Source organism: Phragmites australis, chromosome 1, assembly GCF_958298935.1.
Source record: "Phragmites australis chromosome 1, lpPhrAust1.1, whole genome shotgun sequence".
NCBI lineage: Eukaryota > Viridiplantae > Streptophyta > Magnoliopsida > Poales > Poaceae > Phragmites > Phragmites australis.
The window spans coordinates 33368607-33385683 of NC_084921.1; the positions used below are offsets into that span (position 1 = coordinate 33368607).

Consider the following 17077-nt stretch of genomic DNA (forward strand, 5'->3'; position numbering starts at 1 on the left):
AGTAAATTATATAGGATATTTCTATAAAAATATGTTCGTGAAACCTTGATCTAGTTACATATTCTTTGATCTAAAGGTTGAACTGAAGAGGAGAGAGAAATGAGACATGTGTCATTATAGGGAAGGAAGTCTTTCGTAGGATCCGATCATATAAATTTTGCTTTCCTTCTTTTGTGCCGGTTTATCCGATGAAAAATCAGTTTTTTAAAAAAAATACGAAAAAAATAGAAAATCAGTGGAAAGGTCTAACACATGTAATTAATATGCTTTATTGTTATTTTGATTGTCTTATTAAAAATCTTCCTAGTAAGTAAAAAAGTATAACATAGCTTTGAAATTAAAAAATAAAAGATAGGAAAAATAGATAAAAGCCTTTTGGGCCAGATCGTTCCTGGTTATGCTGGGCTGGGTCGTGCCTACGGTGACAGGCTGCGGGCCAGCCTAGTTTGCCTTCTTTATACTGTGTACTCGGATGCTCCTCCCTGCCACACTCTCCATAAGATTGCTAATGTTTTTCGCTCTTTTCTTAGACCTATACATATGCCGTAGACTTTCTAGTCAATTTTGTATCAGGCAATTAATTTGGCCGCCATAAGTTCTAGGGCGTGTTTGGATTGTGATCTAAGATGACTAAGCTAAAAATTGATCATATCCCAAAAATTTGACCAGGCCTAATTTTGGTCGATATGAAAAAAATTTGACATGCCTAGCTGCTTTCTACTGCACACACAGGCGAGGACGTGGACGAGCAAAACACTCGCCCACGTTTTGGCTGGGTAGCTGAAGGACGTAGCAATAGCTCAGGGCAGCACGGATTTCAAAATCCATAGATTAATCGGTTTTAAATTGTTATATCTACTAAACAGTATATTCAGATTACGATTTTACGTGGATATGTTTTATTAGAAAAAATAATACCATATGGATCTCACATATCATACCATAAACTTTGACATGCCAAATTTTTTCATGTAACTGCAATCCAAACGTCAAGTTCGAAACCAAAATTTGACCATATGCTAATTTTGACCATAACTAAATTTTGGCTTTGCTCAACCAATGGCTTAGCTCATTTTAGCCTGAAACCAAGGCCCCTGGTTTGCACACTTTTGGCACGAAATTGTGCCACGATGGAATAAGCGACCAAGTAGGCAGGTAAACACGAGCTGGTGGAACAATCATGGCTCGTACAATTGTATGAGTTGATTTACGTGAAGAATACTGCACATGTTTCATCCTTTATTAACCTTTCCCGGGGAGGTCTCCTGTTTCTTTTACTTTTAACTTTGGGCGATGTGAATTGTTTTAGATGGAGCGCTAAACTGACTCTCATCCACTACCACTTAATATTTTCTCTTCCTACGTTTGCCCAAATGCCCATTAGCAAGGCTACCCAAGTGCGACAGCTGATGTGTGTAGTTGGTAATGGAGTTTATTCCCTTTCAAAATAAATATTGTTTAGATTGCGTAAAATTAATTTATTAAAATTTTAATTATAAATAATTTTATGTATTAATTTTGACAATACGAATAGATTTATCTTAAAAATATTTTTTATTATATTTTATTAATATATAAAATAAAAAATAGTAGTTAAAATTGTATTTTAAGGATCGTGTCGATGTCTAAAATGAGTAAATGACATTTATTTTGGATCGAAGGGAGTATTTAAAAATGTTTTTCCTTCATAAATAAAATATGTAAATAGCAGTGGAGTCTACTTAAAAATGTGTTTTCCTTCGTAATTAAATCCGGAATGTGTCGCGAACCTTGCGAGGTCTACAGTCTACACCGCTTTAAAAGGCCCCTCGAAATATCTTATCTTCTCGTCGCCGCGCGCCAAGCCGCGAAGGCCCGTAGGCACCGCTCTGCACCCAAAACCCCACTCGCCGGACATGGCCTGCGGCGACCTCCTTCTCCTCGGCGCCCACGGCGCCCTCCCAGTACTCGCCAGGTCCTTCCCTTGCCGCCTCCGCGTCCCCGCTCGGCGCCGCCGCCTCGCGTGCCCCATAGCCGCCGCCAAGGCCGACGTCGCCGACGTCGTCGGCCGGGTTAGGTCGGGCGGCGCCGACCAGAAGCGGCGGCGGAGGGACGCGGAGGAGGGACTCTCGTTCTCCAGGGTGTTCACGAGGAGGGACGGTGCCGATGAGGAGGAAGACGTGGAAAGGGAGGCTCTGCAGTTGGGTGCGGTGAAGAGTGACGACGAGGCGGGAGGTGTGGATGGCTCGTACCTCAGTGAAACAAGGTAATGGTCTGCGCCACGATGTAGAAATGTGCACTGCAATCTTCTGTACAGAAGAAATAAAGAAGAACTATGGTTTGTAGTTGCTGTGTTTGCACTAGTAGAGCTGAAATATAATTTGAGATGCCATAGTTCAGTCCTGGTACTAAATCAATTGTCGCTAAGTTGTAGTTGTGGTCAGTGTTAGTGTAAACCTCTAAACTACAACTCAGTCGTTACTGCCCTTTTAGTAGCGTTCCTCAGCTCAGTGAATTGAGGGTGTAATCTGAAATTGGGAGCTACTGGTTGCTACCCTATTAGTGTTCATCTGATTGTTGTGATTTACCATTATGTTTGCAGCTTTTGTTTTCGTATTTGGTTTATTGACGTTACACGTGTTGCAGGTTTGATCAGTGCGCTATTTCTCCTTTATCATTGAAAGGCGTCAAAGATGCTGGATATGAAAGAATGACCCAGGTGCAGGAGGCAACTCTGCCCATAATCCTTCAAGGTCAGTGAAAATGCAAATACTATTGCTTCACATTGTGGTATCAATATCTTGGAAAGTCTGGAAAGTGACATTGCAATATTTTGTTGCCATGTAGGCAAGGATGTTCTTGCAAAAGCAAAGACAGGAACCGGAAAAACCGTTGCCTTTTTGGTATTACTTCTTGTTCTTCAATCAATTAGTTGATTTGATGATGTCATTGTCAGCAACTGAATTGTTGCAGTGACACTATGTAGTCGTTACACAGTCTCACTGAGTTTTCACCTTCGTTTCAGCTTCCAGCCATTGAGGTTCTCTCCACATTACCTCGTCAGCAGAATCAGTTACGGCCACCTATAAATTTGCTGGTGATGTGCCCTACCAGGGAGCTTGCAAACCAAGTGGCTGTCGAGGCCAGAAAGCTTCTCAAGTATCATCGCTCACTGGGTGTGCAGGTTGTGATTGGTGGCACACGATTGACTCAAGAGCAACGAAGCATGCAAGCTAACCCATGTCAGGTTGTGGGCATCAATTGCAGTGTGTTCACATATAGGTGTGATATATGCACTAACAATTGGTACTGGTCGTCTAACAGATTCTTGTTGCTACACCTGGAAGGCTCAAGGATCATCTTGAGAACACAGCCGGATTTTCTACCCGACTTAAAGGTGTGAAGGTTCTTGTTCTTGATGAAGCTGACCGCCTACTGGATATGGGATTCAGAAGAGATATTGAGAAAATAATTGCTTCAGTTCCTAGAGAACGACAGACACTGTTGTTTTCTGCTACTGTTCCAGAAGAGGTATTTATCTTCTTTTTTCTTCATTATGCCCTTTTGTACCTTGAACAATCTGATGAACCGAAGGCCTATTGTTAGGTCCGCCAAATTTCTCATGTGGCAATGAAGAAGGATTATAGGTTCATCAACACTGTTAAAGAGGGTGACGAGGAGACACATTCACAGGTTTAGATCTGTCATTTTTATATGTTATTATAAAATTTTAATGCTTGGTAGCTCTTAAGTAACCTACTTTATTTTTGCTGCATCAGGTGAGCCAGATGTACATGGCTGCACCCCTAGACCAGCACTTTCTTATCTTATATGATGTATTGAAGAATCATGTCGCAGAAGATGCAGACTACAAAGTAAGTGATCTCACCAAGTTGCCAGCTTATATCTTAGGAATTTTCCAGTGTGTCATTTCCCATATATTTTTGCAGGTTATTATATTCTGTACTACTGCAATGGTCACCAAACTTGTGGCTGAAGTTCTTTCCCAGCTGAAACTGAATATAAGAGAGATCCATTCCAGAAAATCACAGTCTGCAAGAACCAAGGTCTCAGACGAATTCAGAAAGTCAAAGGGTTTGATACTGGTTAGTTCTGATGTATCTGCCCGCGGTGTTGACTATCCTGACGTCACCCTTGTAATACAGGTGTGCTATATCATTATTTGTTTTGCTAAATCTTCATGTTGTAAACTGATGTTGCTATGAGTTATGTTACATTGTTAATTATTATCTTTACTTCCTGATTGTTTGTAAACCAGAGCTATTGCCAGTCACTACATCTGTATCACAGGCACATATAAGTCAATCTATGAGCACGAATATGTTTCTCCTTTCCTGAGAAATGTCCACTGAAATTTACTTTCTCGCGCAGGTTGGAATTCCTGCAGGTAGAGAACAGTATATACATAGACTTGGCAGGACTGGACGGAAAGGCAAGGAAGGTCAAGGACTCTTACTGTTGGCTCCTTGGGAAAATTATTTTCTTGGCACTGTTAAGGATTTGTCAATATCGGAGGCTGTGGTACCTTCAGTAGATACAAGTTCTGAGACGGAAGTAAGTAGTATATTATTTACTTGCCATGTAGCTCTCTACGTGATTAATTTAGGTCTTGTCCGAGTCTAGCTATTCAAGTTTTTTTCTTGCTTGCTCAAGAAATCTCTGCTAAATTTTTTGGCCTGTAAATATTACATACTCAAAATGTCTTCATATTTCCGCTTAATTTGATAGGTCAAAAATGCTGTCAGAAAAGTAGAGATGAAGAGCAAAGAATGTGCCTATCAAGCATGGCTAGGGTACTACAACTCAAACAAGACCATTGGTCGAGACAAGTCCAGACTTGTTCGCCTTGCAGAAGAGTTCAGCCAAAGCATGGGTCTTGCAGTTCCTCCAGCCATACCTAAAAACATTCTTCGAAAGATGGGTCTTAACAATGTTCCTGGGCTCCGGTCGTCATAATCCTGTTGCTCCAATTTCAAGCAGGTCTTGTGCGAGAACACACTATGGGCATTCGACCAGCCATAGTACCCTCCACTTCGTAAACAGTATCCTGCTGTTTTACTTCAGTACTGCAGGTATTCTGCATTGGCAGATTGGTTTGCTGAAGGTCGTAAGTTTTGACAATCGCCTTCAGTTCTGCCCATGAGCAGAGTTCAGAAGTCCTTGGCTCAAGCATGACCGATGCATTTGTTTTGAAGCCAAATTTTGTTCGGTCCACTCACCGATTCTTCATATAAGCGACAGTTCAAACAGACCGGGTGATTCTTCATATATAACAATTTGTAACAAAGATAGTGATTTGTATGGAATGTATTACCTCTGAACCTTTTCGCGATGCGGTCTTGCCCATGTTGCAGTATCATTTGCTGACTGTACCACAGGGCACCAGATAGTAATAGCGTCGTAAACCTATGTTACAGTATCATTTATCACTATCGTCAATTTTCTAAATTCCCATGGACTGACCGTCTTTATCATTAGTTATATGCTAGCTATAATGTGGTGATAGAAATAGAAAATTTTCACAAGATAAAATAGTTTACTTAGTGAAGTACATGCAAAATAACATCATGCATCCTTCTATTATAGTTTACTGTCATTAATTAGCAAGAAAGTCATTTAAGGTAGACAATAGCGGTAAGGAATAAAAGGCATACGAAAAAAGGCCCCGCGTCGCCCACTCTGTCGACTTGGGGGTGACTCCGCCCCCAGCCCAAAGTCACCCAAAACCAGCAAGATCCGGCTGCCACCGCTGGCGGCGGCGACGTCGAAGTCGGGGCCGTTCTCCTCCCCCCTTCTCCCTCCTTTCCTCTCCTCCCCTAACCCCTCGAGCTGTTCTTCGTCGTGGTGGTTCCGGCCTTCCTCGACTCTGGTTGGGCGGATTCGGGCATCCTAGACCCCGATCCGTCCTCAGAGGTGGTGGATCCACCCTCGGGAGCTCAGATCCAGTCTTCACTGTCTTGCATGGCTGGTGGATGGGCTCCGGATGCCTTCGAGCGGGGGCTTCTGGTCGGCTCTCCTAGCCGGGGCGCGCTCCGGACGCCACCGTCCGCCTGGCCTCGAGGCCTCGGGCGCACCTCAGTGGCGTCTTGGGGTTTCGAGCGCCACCCACGCCTGGCTTGGGGGCTTCGGGTGTCGCTCGCCATCTGGCCTTGGGCCTCGGACGCCTCCGTCGTGGGGGCCGCTTGCTCTCCTGGCAGTCAGGGCACTCCGGCCTTGACGCCTCCGCCTGTGCCTCCTTCTCCCCTGGGCTCTTCCTTTAGCTTGAGGTCGTCGTCCCTGCCGTCGACATGTGGTTCAACTCGTGTGTCGTTGTTGGCCGAGCTTCGCCCTGGTCACCCTTCTCTTCGAGGTGCTCCTGTGCTGCCCTTGTGCCTAGCGCTGCAAGCTGTATGGTCGTCTATTGCCGTGGCCTTGTGCTTCTGTGCACACTGGTCATGTGTTGTGGTTTGGGGACTTTGGGCGAAAGCCCAATCTGGCTTTTGCCATTGCTGACGACGGTGGCGCTGTCAAGCATCATGACCTTCCTAGAGGCATCGTCATGTAGTCTCCCCAATGGGATTTCTCTGGGTGAAAACCCTGTTCGGTGTCCGGACGAGCGACGATGGTTTCACAACCGCTTCCTTCCTAAAGGTGTCATTTCGGAGAATCCCTCTATGTCCTGCTCTACAGCTGGCGGTGCTATTTGTAGGACGCACCTCTCTTTGCTACTACTCGACCCGTTCGTCCTCCTACTCGGATGGTGCCCTCTTTTCCTTGCGGCGCATCTCGTCAGTGGCTATGCTCCGTCGTCCTAGAATCCCGTCTTGATTGTGGTTCGGCATGGAGCTGCCGACCGTTTGGGTTGTCAGGCGTGTGAGCGGGGCTTCGCCTGTTAGGTTGTCTGGGTGTCCTGGTCAAAGTGCTAGCTGGGCGCAGTTTCTTGCCGAGCTACTTTGCTTGGGGTGTGCGCCGTTGGTTGACCTGGAGTGTCAGAGGGTGTCTCTAGTCTATGTCGGGCGGTTTGCTGTGTGTTAGCTGGGTTGTTTGTTGTCGTGCTTCTGTCGGTTGGTTGTTTTGAGGGTTTGGGGTTCTTTCTTTCTTTCTTTCTTCTTCTTTTCTATCTATCATGCATGTGAGTTGGGCTCCGCGGGTTGTAATACGCTGATTGTAAGGTTTTTAGACCCGATTTTCCTTATAAACTGGGTCACTCTTCTTCTTAATATAATGACGTGCAACTCTCCTGCATGTTCAAGAAAAAGGAATAAAAGGCATCGGAAATAACCTCTCTGTTAATCCTTAGTTACGAACACATGATATTATAATGAACAAACCTGAAGCTTAAATTCTGCTCCTAATCCAGATGGATTGCAAACAACCAGGTGCAAATCTTGAATATGTGCTTAGTAGTTAGTAATATGAAAGATTCATCATCAAATCAGCCATTTCTTTCATCTATCTGTCAGAAATAGCAGAAGACATTCAAGCATCCACGATTAGAAATAGCAGAAGACATTAGGATGTTAGATCACCTCTTCACACTAGGCTCTGAATCTGAGGCTCTTGCTCAATTGCTCGGTTGCTTTGCTCGTGCTCGGTGTCTAGCATCGGTCTGGTTGCCATGCCTACTCGCTCAGTGGAGTCATTCTAAGTAGTAAACTCAACTTGGCAAGAAAAATGTAAATGTGCTATTTAAGTGAAATGAAATTTGCAGTTCAATGATAAGCGCATCCCATTTGAGATTAAATGATTCCATACCTCAAAACAACTCATGACGATATTGTGTGCTTAGGGTACTAACCTCGTGACCTCTCCTTGCTCGAAGAACCTTTCTCCCAAAAGGAGATCAAAGACACCATCCTCTCAATGCCGCCTAACAAGGCGCCCGGCCCGGATGGCTTCACATGCCTCTTCTTTAGAGAATGCGGGGAAACCATAAAAGGAGAAGTGACAAATGCTTTCAATCAACTGTTCATCATGAACACTTGTAACTTTGGCCTTCTCAATTCGGCAAACATCGTCCTAATCCCTAAAAAAGTGGATGCACGGCAAATAGGAGAATTTAGACCAATAAGCTTGATTCACAACATAGCGAAGATCTTCTCTAAGTTGCTTGCTAACAGATTAGCCCCTCACCTCGATAGTTTGGTCTCCTCATGCCAGAACACCTTCATGAAGAAACGATGCATCCAGGATAATTTCTTGTACACCCAAAATATTATTCGGAGGCTTCACAAAGCAAAGTTGCCCTCCTTATTCATGAATCTAGATATTCAGAAGGCTTTTGACACCATAAACTGGGGATATTTATTAGAGGTCCTCCAGGCGCTGGGCTTCGGCCCCCGTTGGTGTGAGTGGATATCAACACTCTTTGGCACCGCGACTTCTAGGGCTCTTCTAAATGGACAGTCGAGAGACACCATCCAACACAGATGAGGGGTCCGGCAAGGCGATCCACTCTTCCCCATGCTATTCATCCTAACAATCGACCCTCTCCAAAAGATCTTATACCTGGCGACCCAACAAGGCATTCTCACACCCCTCCCGCTTGCGGTGGCCAATCTGAGAACGTCGCTATACGCAGACGATGCGGCAATCTTCCTTAACCCACTCCACGAGGAACTTCAGGCAATCAAGGAGATCATACACTCTTTTGGAGAGACCTTAGGTCTCATCACAAACTTTGATAAAAGCTCAATCCACCCAATCCGATGTGAGCAAATTGATTTGGGAGAAATCTTGCAGCCTTTTCCTGGCATGCATAAGAGTTTTCCATGCCGATATCTAGGCCTACAACTCCACACCCGCACCTTGCAGAGGGTTCACGTGCAGCCCCTCATAGAAAAAAATTGGCCCACATCTCCCGGGTTGGAAAGGACGTTTGCTATCGCCAGCTGGCCGTCTAACATTTGTCACATCTGTTCTCTCCGCCATCCCTACCTACCATCTCACTGTGTTCTGGCTAGCGACGTGGGCTTGCAAAAAGATTGATATAATTTGCTGTTCATTTCTATGGAAAGGAAAAGATGATGCAAATGGAGGACACTCTCTCGTCAATTGGAAAAGAGCATGCAGACCAAAGCGGTTAGGAGGCGTTGGCATCACCGACCTAGAAAAATTCGGCCAAGCTCTAAGATTATGATGGTTATGGCATGAATGGGTCAGTGATTACAAACCTTGGGTGGAAACCGACATCCCTTGTGTCAACACGGACCATCTGCTATTTCAAGCCTCCACGGAGGTTACAGTTGGAAATGGTAAGAAGGCAAAATTTTGGCACCATGCTTGGTTGTAAGGTGAAGCCCCAAAGAACCTTGCCCCACATCTCTACAGCTTAATTAGAAGGAAACATAAATCCATCGAACAAGAATTACGCGAGAACGCATGGATTCGCACGCTTAGGGGTAAAATAACATCCTCAGTGCAAATTGAAGAGTTTGTATCCCTTTGGATAAGATTGCAGGTTGTAACCCTTCAGCTAGATATTGCGGACTCCATCCGATGGCGATGGACACCAGATGGCCAATACACAGCTAAGTCTGCATACATGGCCCAATTTAATGGTTGCTTTGATCAATACAAGACCGGTCTAATATGGAAGGCAAATGCAAATTCTTTGCTTGGACTTTGATCCAAAACAAGATTCTCACGGCAGACAATCTTGCCGCAAGAGGGTGGCCGCACCAAAATTCGTGTGTGCTTTGCAGTGGAACGATGGAGACGGCTTTGCATCTTTGCATGCACTACCCATTCGCCGTTGAGGTATGATCACATGTGTTGTCGTGGGAGCAGATCACCATGGACCCAACTTTGCAACATGGGGCTACTCAATCCATTGCAGATTGGTGGGAGGCTGCGGCAAAACAAATTCTGAAACACCGACGTCGTTCCTTCAATGAAATTATCATATACATCTTGTGGAATGTGTGGAACGTAACAGGCTAATTTTCCAAAACAAACGTTTGTCAGCCCAAGAGGTGGCAAGATGCGCTAAGGAGGAGATTGATCAGCGTAGGCATGCTTTCCGTGTGAACTAGAGGTAGCCCCTCTGGGTGATGTTAGGTTCCCTAAGTGTTCTAATGTAATCTGTATTGTTTGGGGTGGGGTGTTCTATGGTTTTGGCCACCTGTTGTACAAAACTTACTTCTCTCCTTATTGAAAGGCAGAGCTCCTGCCATTTACGTTCAAAAAAGATATCGTGTGCTAGGTGATTGGTGCAATATCGCATTCTCCTTCCTTGCATCTTTGTTCGTCCCTTCCAATGTTCTGCAGTGAAAAAGAAAGTATTGTCTGATCCATATGACTTACAATTAACATTGGTAATAAAAAAAATCACACATGTCTATTTAGTTTGGCATTTGGATCTAGCACACAGCAAGATTCATAATGCAATGATTTGATTCATACACAAGAACCCAAGCAGCTGTGAATAAATATTGCAGAACGTAAATCAAACATGGAGAACAAATGATTCAGCTCGGAGCTATTAGAGGAGACCACCACCAGTAGAGGATCGTGGCGCGGATAGACACGGAGCCTGATGGCAAAACTTCAAGGTGGGAGCTAAGTTGGTGGGGTTAGATCCCTGTCCCGCACCTAGCCCCGGACCTCCAATGAAAGCCGTATAGATGGAGTCACACTGTTAAAAAAAAAGGAGCCGCCGCGCAGGAGGAAACAAGCTTGGTCTTCTAGCACTCTTTACTTGGTCCCCTTTCCTCTCACATGGGAAGGGAGGAGCGGAGGCAGAGAAGGAAGCAGCTGCCCTCTTATGGTCGAAATGAGCGCGATGAAGTGGGAGCAAACCCCGCCACCCTAGGGGCACATCAGCATCCTTGGCGCTGGGGTGGGAGGCGTGGCGCCACCTGCCGCATAGCCATGGAGGCGCGGCACGGGATGCAGTGGCGTGGAGCGCCATAAATTCACATGTGTATGTGAATCCATGTCCCTATTCTTTCGTTCCCATCATATACGCAACACATTTCATTTTGAACCAAAAGAGTTCATTTATTCAACAATACGGAAGATCCAAAAGCATTGCAGGGATGTAAGGATCAAACCCATGAAACAAACTTCAAGAGTTCATCCCTCAATATACCCATACATGCACCCTAAAAGACTCGACTGGATGGTTTGAACCACCTTTATTCGCCTAATGACAGGCTATTCAACTTATATATTGAAAACAACAAAACCATTACAACTCTTGCACCACCTAGCTAGATCCATGGGAAGTTCATGCCACCAAGATTGTTTCCTGCATCAACATTTGAACTTTCTCCAGCAGCAAAAGACTGAGACATCACCTTGACCCAGGCATCACCTTGTAGCGGGCCAGAATAACCAAACATGTTGTGGTCACCTGTAGCTTGACCTCCATTATCACCGATGTTTCCCAAGCCAACATCCAATCCACGTTGTAAGCCACCGTAATACGGCTCATTAGAAGGAACTAAGGTTGAGTTAGCATCTGCATAGCTTTGAGGTGGCTGCACAAAGTTGTAATTCTGAGTCTGTTGGGACTCTAGAGGCAATGAAAATGGAAGCGACGATGGTAGAGGGGGCGATGATACATTCGTTGGAGGAAATTGCAATGATGGTGGTTGGGGTGGTGGTGAAGGTAATATTGGAGATTGTGAAAATAGGCGTGAGTTGTTACCGTTAATGCCCATCCCCCAGATATAGTAGTTGGGAGGGTGGGCTTCCATGGGTAGTGGCATCTTCTGTGCTTGCAGTCGCACCATGGAAGGAGCCAGCGGTGTCATAGGGTGACGCAACAGTGGTTTTGGTGGTAGCTGCGGTGATGGAGGAATTGCTGGATTTGGAAACAAGGAATCTGATCTTGCTAGCATTGGATGAGACCATGTGGGCTGTCCAAGCTGCAAGGATGGCTGGAAAGGAGTCCATGGCGAACGTCTTGGTGGGGTCGAGAGTGAAGCTAAGGAATTCTGCTGAGAGGGCTGCCGCAATTCAGGATCTCTTGGCGCACCAACCTCGAGCAGGTTGCCATGGTGCAGAGAAGGCAAACGATGTCTAATATCTTCCTGGATCCGTGAGAGCTCACGGCACAACTCATAAAGCTCATTGGCATCAAGGTCCTCTTCCTTACCATAAACATACTTGGCCATCCTTGAGCTTTCCTGGACCTCCTTGGTCCGTGCGATGGAGTCCTTCTTCCTCTTGTCCTCCACCACTCTGTCTTTCTCCAGCTGGAACAATACATTCTGTAGATTGGCGATTGTGGCCTTTTGTTCCTCCTTGGTGTGTGACTCCATCGGTGCATTCTCTGAAAGGAAAGTGTCAACAATGGGGCTAACCTCTGGTGCGCCGAATGAGGAAAACCTTCCATTTTTGGACTCTAACACCACAGCTATTCTCGCACCGGTGAGGGCGGAGAGGTCAGCAGCGGTTTTGAAAATCCCAGCTCGCCGCTTGAAGAACGTGAGGCTACGATCTCTATCATCCTCAATGAACCTCACTCCTGACCTCCTCACCCTCCTTGGCATCCTTGAATGGAGAATCAAAATATGATACTACCAATATGCGAGTAAACTAAGCAAGGTGTGCTTTGTGAGAACAAATGTGGTTTGACGAGAAAGAAGACACGCATCCCGCCCCTTATATAGAAGATAATGAGTTGTATATGGGAAGATATCTTGTAAGATTCGCAAAATTGGGCATATTTCTTATGAAATTCTTACAACACGTCATTGAGTGATGGGTCATTCTTTTGCACGGGCAAGATGGGGCCCACTTGTCAGTAACCGTTAGGAATCCTGTAAAATAAAGTTATGTGTGGATAATATTTCTTGCTAATTGAAATGACAGCATACTATGTTCGTTTGCCAAGTATTAGTCGAGTATTTAATGATTTTTTTTAAAATATGTAATTATGATACCTAATAACTATCATTGTATCATTTAAGCAAAGATTTTATTAGCACCCCTTTTAGTTGCCACCTAAGATCATCTTACCAATATGAATATTATAAATGCTTCTAGTATTTAATGTTGGTCAAACATTCCTTAGAATAAATTGACCTAATAAATCATTTGATTTCAATGCTAAGTTCACGCCTTGCCATATAAGTGTATCTCAATCTTTGGAATTATTAATGTGTAATGAGGTCCAACAAATTTCCAGTTAAATGCATAATAACATACTAAAACTACCACCTTTAAGATAATTGGGTAATAATTGAAAAAACAATTGTGGGTTCATATCTTGCTATAACCTAATAAACCATTTGATTCCAATGTTAGATTCACACCTTGCCATATAAGTATATCTCAATCTTTGAAATTATTAATGAGTACTGTGGTCCAACAAATTTCCAGTTGAGTGCATAATAACATACTAAAAGTATTGTCGAATATCTAATTATGGGGTATATGCGCATAAGGAATATATCATATACGAATAGGGTATGTACAACACGTATTAAGAAGCTTTAGATATCACGGAACCAAATCAACGGTACCTGATACACCCGGAATCACGGAAGTACATATCAGGAAGGTTTTGATTAGTTACCTAACTCGATACGATTAGTACTCAAAACAGATCTATTAGGTTATAGAGGCTGGGGGGGGGGGGGGAGGGGAGAAAAAAGAAGGGAACACACAAGGAAAACACAGGAAGAGAGAACTCGAGGCAAGCATCAAGACCCTAGTAGAGAAGGTACTCGACGACCTTAGCTTTAGGTTAGATTAGATCTGATATACTCTCTGTAATAGATTTAGCTCCATTGCTTGTCCTCGAGATCATCAATATATGGCAGCAACACCCCCACAGGACGTAGGGTATTACTCCAATCGGAGGCCCGAACTTGTATACATCGGTTCTCCCGTCTCATGATTAATCCCTACACTCGAAGGTACCTACTCAATTTACGGACACATTGTCAAGAACTAATCTTCGATAGTTGGCGCGTCAGGTAGGGGCCTTCTTCTGCTTTGTAGGATTAATCATATCTCGGGCTCACGTTTATGTTGGATTCTCCGACGATGGCTTCTATGACCACTTCGAGTCGGCGGCGGATAGCTTTGAGTCCCCTCCCATCGACTCAAAGATCATCTTCGAAACCATGGTTTTCCGTTGGGACGGCCAAGGTGGACTGATCCATACCGGTACTCTCGAATCCAGACCTGTGGATACGTGCTGTGAGGTGGGACATCTCGAGTGGGATCCCGCGGAGCCTAATGTCCTCCACTGCATAGACACCAGCAGCGACGAGGGTGGCGATGGTGATTCTAACACTAGCCAGAGCAGCCGAACAGATCGATTCGTGTATATGGCTAGAAGCAACGACTCCCCATCGACTGACCCAATGGCGATAGATCCAGAGGTCGTAGTCGACCACGGCATGGAAATTCCCAAAGATCCGGCAATAGCTGTCGCCCCCAACGGTACTGGCGCCGAGTTACCACCAGAAACATCTGCAGTTAGAGCCTTGCGTGAACCCGACACGACCCTTCACCGACGGACCACGGGAGAACATATGCCTCCTAGCCTCTCCCGGCGACTTCTGGTGGGTACGCCTCTGCCCGTGATGACTCGTGGCTCGAGGGAAAAGCTCCCCCTGAACAGTCACCATGAAGCCTCATCGGCTTGACCGCCACTGAGACTTGGTAACAACGTGTTCAATACTCCGGACGCTAACATACAAGGAGCACATCTGATCCTTCGATCCCTTCCAAAGTTAGATTTGGTGAATCCGCTAACTCCTATGGTCAATCAAGTCAAGACCCTACTTGATGCCGCTTAGATCCAAGTTGCTCGAGCAAATAATCCCAGCAATTCCAAGCCCCCCAGTCGGTATGGTCCCAGCTCGAGGAGCCACGGGAGGGAACACTCTCGAGTAGGGGAATCTCAGATGGGAAGCTCAGGTGGTCGATCCCAAACCGACAATGTGGGCCAAACTGTAAATGCCCTGTCCATTGGCATGGAAATCAGGAAGACCTAAGGAATCGTATTCCTCACAATCGGCATGATCTACGGACGGTGATCAAAAACCACCGTGAAGAATGCCGTGAAGATGATCACCGCTATTATCACCGCAAATCTACAGGACAGGATTGTCGACATGACTCCCCTGATCAAAGAGGCAGGAGTGAAAGTCCCCCACCACCTCGTGATGAGTTCGATGGAAGCTGCGAGGCTTTCGTACATGAACTTCGGTCAATTCGGTGGCCCAAGAAGTTCAAAGCGGCCCTGATCAAGAAATATGATGGGAAAATCAATCCCAACGAATGGTTACAGATTTACACCACTGTTATTCAAGCAGCCGGTGGTGACAATTGAGTAATGGCCAATTACCTGTTAACTGCCCTCGATGGACCCGTAAGGTCCTTGTTGCTAAACTTGCTGCCCAACTCGATTAGTTCATGGGCAGAATTCAAGGCTCAATTCATAGCCAATTTCCAAGGCACATTCGAGTGCCCAAGAACGGAGAACGATCTCCACCAGCTACACTAAGGTGGCAATGAATCTCTTCGAGATTTTATCCGCCGGTTCAACGACAAGCGTAACACGATCCCGGACATCTCCGATGAGTCGGTAATCATCGCCTTCAAATGAGGTGTTCAGGACATAGATTTACGTGGAAAGATGGCTACTCGAAAGATCCGTACGGTCAAAGAAATTTTTGAGTTAGCTGACAAGTGCGCAAAACTAGCAGAAGCGCAGGTGCGCGCTAAAAACCTTCAATCTAGCAAGGACAAACCTGAGCCCTCGAAGAGTGGAGGAAAGAAAACCAAACCCGGTGACAAGCGCAAGGGATCTGATATGACTATAGCTGCGGTCAACAAGAACAAATCACGCAACACTAGGGACAACAAAGGCCTCAGTCGAGGTGGTGGAAAGTGGTGTCCCATCCATCGGAGCAACCAGCACGACTTTGATGAGTGCTATGTGTTCAAGAAAAAGCTTGACGAAAAGATCCAGGCGAATGCTGAGCGTGGCAATAAGCAGGCTAAGTCGAACGTTGAGGGCAGCGAGCCCCAGTTCCATGAGGCAGCCACAGCTTGGCACACATCTTCGGAGGATCCGCCATGTACGAGTCCAAAAGGCAGTACAAGGCGGTCGAGCAAGAAGTCAACTTGGCCCTAACTCTTCCCACCCGGTATCTCAGGTGGTCGAAACAGTCGATCACCTTTGGTCAAACTGATCATCCGGTTGTGATACCACATCCTGGTCGATACCCGGTCGTGGTTTAGCGGACCATACTCAACGTCAAAGTTTCCAGAACTCTGGTCAATGGTAGTTCACTCAACCTCATTTTCGCCAAAACCTTGGACAAGATGGGAATTCAGAGATCAGAGCTTAAAACAGGAGTCGAGCCTTTCCGCGGCATAACTCCCAACTCATCGACCATGCCTCTCGACCGGATCAAGCTGCCGGTCATGTTTGGCACACCCGACAATTTCCGCACTGAAAAGCTGACCTTTGATTTCGCGGACTTTGAGACGGTGTACATTGTGATTTTAGGCCACCCAATGCTGGGCAAGTTCATGGTGGTAGTTCACTATGCTTACCAAATGCTCAAGATCCTGGGTCTTAAGGGGGCCATTATAGTTAAAGGGGATCAGCGCGCAGTGGTCAAATGCGATAAGCAAAGCCTGGATATGGTCGAACACTTCGGTCGAGTGGCTATCATCCCCAAGGACGCAAATTCTAAGCGTCAAAGGCACCAAGATGTCGCCGAGGCCAAAAACTCTAGGCTAGTAAGTCTTGCTAGCACCTCTGAGTCTAACGACGCCAAAGGTAAGATCAACGATGGCGTCAACGATAAGAAGATTGGTGGTTGCGTAAAGGCAGTGCCCCTTGACCCTTCTGAACCATCTAAGACGGTTAAAATCGCGGCCAATCTTGACCCCAAATAGGATCTCGAGCTCGTCACCTTCCTCTAGGCAAACCAAGACGTGTTCGCATGGCAACCGTCCGATATGCTCGGGGTCCCCAGGGAGGTGATCGAGCACTGACTAGCTGTTAAACTCGGCGCCAAACCTATGGTGCAGAAGCAGCGAAGATTTACGAAAGATAGGAAGCGGGCCATCCAGGAGGAGGTCGATAAACTCCTAAAGGTGGGCTTCATTCGAAAAG

The 17077-nt window shown here is 45.7% G+C and overlaps 3 protein-coding genes across 3 annotated transcripts; 2 read left to right on the forward strand and 1 right to left on the reverse strand.

Moving 5' to 3' along the window:
* Positions 1 to 1812: 1812 nt before the first annotated feature.
* LOC133915929 (DEAD-box ATP-dependent RNA helicase 25-like) lies at positions 1813 to 5448 on the forward strand. Its single transcript, XM_062359341.1, has 10 exons — positions 1813 to 2245; positions 2626 to 2732; positions 2827 to 2882; positions 3005 to 3226; positions 3304 to 3510; positions 3586 to 3672; positions 3759 to 3854; positions 3930 to 4145; positions 4372 to 4554; positions 4729 to 5448. The coding sequence occupies exons 1-10, from the start codon at positions 1896 to 1898 to the stop codon at positions 4954 to 4956; spliced, it is 1752 nt and encodes a 583-aa protein (XP_062215325.1). The 5' UTR covers positions 1813 to 1895; the 3' UTR covers positions 4957 to 5448.
* A 5744-nt stretch (positions 5449 to 11192) lies between these two features.
* Positions 11193 to 12479, reverse strand: LOC133884239 (MADS-box transcription factor rlmA-like). The gene has a single exon (XM_062323591.1). It carries the CDS (start codon positions 12477 to 12479, stop codon positions 11193 to 11195), a length of 1287 nt encoding a protein of 428 aa, XP_062179575.1.
* A 3868-nt stretch (positions 12480 to 16347) lies between these two features.
* Positions 16348 to 16857, forward strand: LOC133884247 (uncharacterized). The gene has a single exon (XM_062323603.1). The coding sequence runs from the start codon at positions 16348 to 16350 to the stop codon at positions 16855 to 16857; it is 510 nt and encodes a 169-aa protein (XP_062179587.1).
* The last annotated feature ends 220 nt before the right edge of the window (positions 16858 to 17077 follow it).

Bases quoted from the DNA above. Each gene is read 5' to 3' on its own strand.
- LOC133915929 (XM_062359341.1), top strand. From the start codon at position 1,896: ATGGCCTGCGGCGACCTCCTTCTCCTCGGCGCCCACGGCGCCCTCCCA. The intron at 3,227-3,303 runs GTTGTGGGCATC...GTCGTCTAACAG, and splicing joins TGCAAGCTAACCCATGTCAG to ATTCTTGTTGCTACACCTGG. The intron at 4,146-4,371 runs GTGTGCTATATC...TTTCTCGCGCAG, and splicing joins ACGTCACCCTTGTAATACAG to GTTGGAATTCCTGCAGGTAG.
- LOC133884239 (XM_062323591.1), bottom strand. From the start codon at position 12,479: ATGCCAAGGAGGGTGAGGAGGTCAGGAGTGAGGTTCATTGAGGATGAT.
- LOC133884247 (XM_062323603.1), top strand. From the start codon at position 16,348: ATGCCTCTCGACCGGATCAAGCTGCCGGTCATGTTTGGCACACCCGAC.